General features: G+C 59.4%; 1 protein-coding gene across 6 annotated transcripts in view; it reads right to left on the reverse strand.

Moving 5' to 3' along the window:
• The window catches only part of LOC102382142 (retinol dehydrogenase 8-like), an 11,915-nt gene that overhangs the window by 3,482 nt on the left and 4,377 nt on the right, over nucleotides 1-4,056 (reverse strand). For 4 of the 6 annotated variants that reach the window (XM_025203996.1, XM_025203998.1, XM_025203997.1 and 1 more), the window contains exons 2-5: nucleotides 3,670-3,750; nucleotides 3,119-3,229; nucleotides 815-976; nucleotides 57-236 (exon numbers count right to left, since the gene is read on the reverse strand). In XM_025203996.1, the coding sequence (XP_025059781.1) occupies nucleotides 57-236; nucleotides 815-976; nucleotides 3,119-3,229; nucleotides 3,670-3,750 (534 nt within the window). The remainder of the gene's footprint in view (nucleotides 1-56; nucleotides 237-814; nucleotides 977-3,118; nucleotides 3,230-3,669; nucleotides 3,751-4,056) is intronic. The other 2 variants (XM_025203999.1, XM_025204000.1) reach the window with 2 other exon arrangements.

Raw genomic sequence — 4,056 nt, forward strand, 5'->3', positions numbered from 1 at the left:
AGATCCCCGCCCCATCCTGTGCCCCCTATGGGCCCCAGTGCCCCTGCCACCCCCACCTTGCAGGCCCAGGACACTGCTCATGACGACGACGTGGCCACTACGCCGGCGCTTCATGTCGGGCAGCACCTGACGCACGAGTCGCAGCAGCCCCAACACATTGGTGTCCAGCAGGCGCCTCGCAGCCTCCACACTCTGCAGCTCCAGCGGCCCCACCAGCCCCCGCCCCGCATTGCTCACTGCAGGGGGAGGGGGGCTGTGAGCTGCAAAGACCCCCCCACACCTCTTGGGGCACCTGCATCTCCCAGCCTCTCCCACCATGGACATCCTGACCACTGGGTCCAGGGGGGAGCCAATGGGAGTATGGGTAGAGCCTAAGTGGGTGGGATCCAGATGGGTGGAGTCTAAATGGCTGGGTGTGGGGGGCAGGTCTAAGTGGGTGGGTGGACCCTACTTGAGTGGGATCTAGATGGGCGGAGTCTAAGTGGGTGGGTGGAGCCTGAGTGGTGGGCTCTAGATGGGATGGAGTCTAAGTGAGTAGGGTCTGGGGGGGGCGGAGCCTAAGCGTGTGGGTTTGAGTGGAGTCTGAGTGGGTGGGACATAAGGGAATGCAGGGACTGAGGGGGTGGAGCCCAAAGTGAGTTAGTCTGGGTGGGTGGAGCCTATAGTGGGTTTGATCGAAGTAGGTGGAGCCTAAATGGCTGGGTCTGGGTGAGCAGGGCCAAGTGGCCAGAGTCTAGGAAAGTGGGCCATGCCTGTCCCCTTTGGCAGATCCCTGGCCCCTGCCCACTGGGAAGGGCAGCCCCTCACCCCTCACCCAGCACATCCACGCGCTGCTGGGGGATGGCCTCCACACAGCGCCGCACCGACTCCTCACAGTCCACATCCAGCTGCCGGATCTCCAATGTGTGGCCCAGCGCCGTCCCTGCCCGTGTCTCCAGCTCCCCACGCCGGCCCAGGTCCCGCATAGTGGCGACAACTGGGGGAGAGACAGGTGGGGATCTCTGGGTTAGTGGGGGCTGCGTGTGGCAGCGCACTTCAGGTGTCTGCCACTATAAGGAGTCAGGCAAACTGCAGAGCCGCCGGCAGGTGGGGTCAGGCTGATCAGGACCACGTGACTGCAGGGAGACCGCCTGCCTGGACGAGGGCTGAGCTGAGACAGCATAAACAGACCGTGTGCTCTTGTACATGTGACAAAACTGCCCTTTTTAGTGGTTTAATTACCCTTTTATAGCAGTTTAATTGCGTCACATGTTACATGCGTGGCAACACACTGCGATGTAGATGACTTTGTAACAAAGACCAGGGCCCCCCCACAGCTCACAGCCCGCTGGCAGGTCGCCCCCCAGCTGCAGGCAGGCTCTGCCAAGGAAAAAAAAAAGATCGGTCCCCTCGCCGTAACAGTGACGGAAGCCCTTAAAGAGAAACGCTGAGTTTTTAATTGTCACAATTAAAAACCCACTGTTTCAATTTAGGGGCAGTAAACCCCCGTCACGTGTACAAGCGGCCCGTGAGAGCAAGATGGCAGTAACACTTGGGGAGTGGAAGGAACAGCATCGCCCAGCCTGAACACTGCAGCTCCTGGAGGCCATCCGAAACAACTGGAGGAACTATGGGGATGGAGAAGGGTCCTAGGGACCCAGTGTGGGGGTCCACCGCCCTGAAAGGGGCTGAGGGAGCATCTGGTGAGAGACCAGCGTAGCCCCCAGAGAAAGAGGGCTGACTATGTTGAGGCCTGGAGAAGCCAGACCGCCTAGGGGTAAGAGGGCTGAGTATAAAGAGGGCTGAGAGGGAAGCCAGGCCAGACCTGGGAAAAAGAGGCCGAGTGCCCAGAAGCCTAGGAGGAGGCCAGGCCAGATCTGGGAGAGTAAGGGCGAAGATGGGAAGAGGACTGAATGACTGAGTCGCAGAGGCCAGATCTGCCCAGAGAAAGGAGTGGGGCACGCAAGAGACCTAGGAAAAGCACCAAGCAATCCAGAGCGAGGGGCAGCGTGCACCAGAGGTGTAGTGAGGGGCCAGACCAGTCATGGGGAGAAGCACTGAGGCTCATCAAACCAGAGTGACCAGGTGGACCTGGAGAGACGGCCTGAGCAGCTGAGATCAAGCTCCAGACCAGGGGGAAGACCGAGAGAGGGGCTGGCATGATCTTGGGAAGGGTTTGAACTCTGTAGTGAGAAGGTAAGACGCATGAGGGTGGGCCCATGGAAGGGCCTAACCGCCAGCACACTTGACTCCAGGGACCTCGACTGGCCCATGCTGGGGCCAGGGCCCAGGAGGGGCCGAAAGGTGAACCTCAAGGAGGTGGCCAGAGCTGCAGAGAGCCTGGCACCTCAACTGGCCTGATAGCGGGGCCAGGGCCTTGGAGAGGCCAAAAGTGTCTGCGGGTGGAGACCATAGATGAAAGGTAGGGGTCAGGGTGAGCACAGCTCAGATGATGGTGGATGACGGTACCACCTGAGGAGGAGGGCTCGAGGATGAGGGGTCCACATGTGAGTAGGGCCCGAGGTAGAGATGCAAGATGGGGCCAGAGGGCCTAACAGCCACCAACCCAGGGGAGGTGCAGAACCTCTAAGGGGGGCCCAGGGAAGAAGATGGGGAGATCAGGTAGGCCAAAGGTCTCTGCAGAGAGAAACCACAGCTGAGAGTTAGGGATCAGGGTGAGTACAGCTCAGCTGACGATGACTGATTAGCCATCTGAGGGGTTGAGAGGCCTGAGAGTGGGGTTGAGAGGCTGAGTAGATAGAGTGTAACCAGACACGAGTAGGATGCCATCTACGAGGTATGGGACGGTGTAGGGTAGGCATGGAGCCATGTGATTGGCCCCGAAGGCCAGGGCCACAAGTCAAGGGTCATCCCAGTAAAATCAGGGCAGCCTCCCACAACCTATATATCAGTTCACATCAAGGCATGGTGGGAGAGTGTGGGACGGACTGTCCCCTAGAACCGGGTGGCATAGAATTTTTGTTGTGGGTGCCCTGGTAGCACCCTGTTACACTGGGTTCCGCCCCAGAGGTGGTTGCATCTCAGGGCTGGATGAGGGATCTCTGGGTTAACAGCAGCTGGCTTGCACACCAGAAGTGGTCACATCTCAGTGCTGGGAGAAGCACTCCCACCCTCTCACCTCGGAATCTCCTCAGCTCATCTCTGGCCAGGTGGACGGCCAGGGCCAACCCAATCCCCGAGGAGCAGCCGGTGATCAGCACGTTCCTGCAGGACATCCTTCCTTCCCTGTCTGAGTGAGCAAGAGCAGAGGTCAGAGGTCAGAGGTCAGGCAGTGAAACCAAGGGGGAGGAACTGACCAGGCTGATCAACCCACAGGCTTCAGGCCACTGGCTGGGAGGGGTCAGGAAGAAAAGTCCCCATTTTTCCTGAGGGGTTGGAGAGAAGGGGGTTATAGAGAGGATGGGGATAGTATCAGGTCCCCCAGTCACAGACTGGGAGCCAGGTGTGCCAAGGGTTGCACATAGATGGGGCCCAATACAGGCTCTGGATCTGCTGCTCTGTTTTCTGCTCCCTCCCCTATCCATGCTCTTTCTACTCCCTTCCCTGTGCTCCCTGCCCCATCAGCTGCTCTGCTTTCTGCCCTCAGCCCTGAGACCCAAGCCCCAACTGCTGCTCTGCTTTCTGCCCCCTCCCCTTATGCCATGGTGCAGCCACCCCCGCTCTACTCACCACTGACTGCAGCCTCTGGAAGGGATGTGCAGTTGGGGTTCAACCCAGCTGGGCTGAGATGCAGCAGCTGTGTCCCAGGACCTAAAAAATGGGCCAATCGGGGGTGACCCCCCGCCAAAGCAAGGTGAGGGACAAGAAAAAGGAATCACTGCCCCCCCCATCCAGTTGGGGGGGGGGGGGGGGGGGGGCAGGAGACAGAGACCGTATGGGCTCTGACCCATCTAATCCCTCCCCCAGCTGCTCCTTGTCAGATCCCATCAGCTGATCTGTTTGACAAGCCACCAGCAGGAACTGGAGTGGGGGAAGGGGGCGGTTTGGGTTACGTGGTAATTAATGACCTCCCAGCTCCTCTTCATTAACAAATCCTTCCCCTCCCTGCTGCTGAAC

Source organism: Alligator sinensis, unplaced genomic scaffold (genome assembly GCF_000455745.1).
Source record: "Alligator sinensis unplaced genomic scaffold, ASM45574v1 scaffold707_1, whole genome shotgun sequence".
NCBI classification, from domain to species: domain Eukaryota; kingdom Metazoa; phylum Chordata; order Crocodylia; family Alligatoridae; genus Alligator; species Alligator sinensis.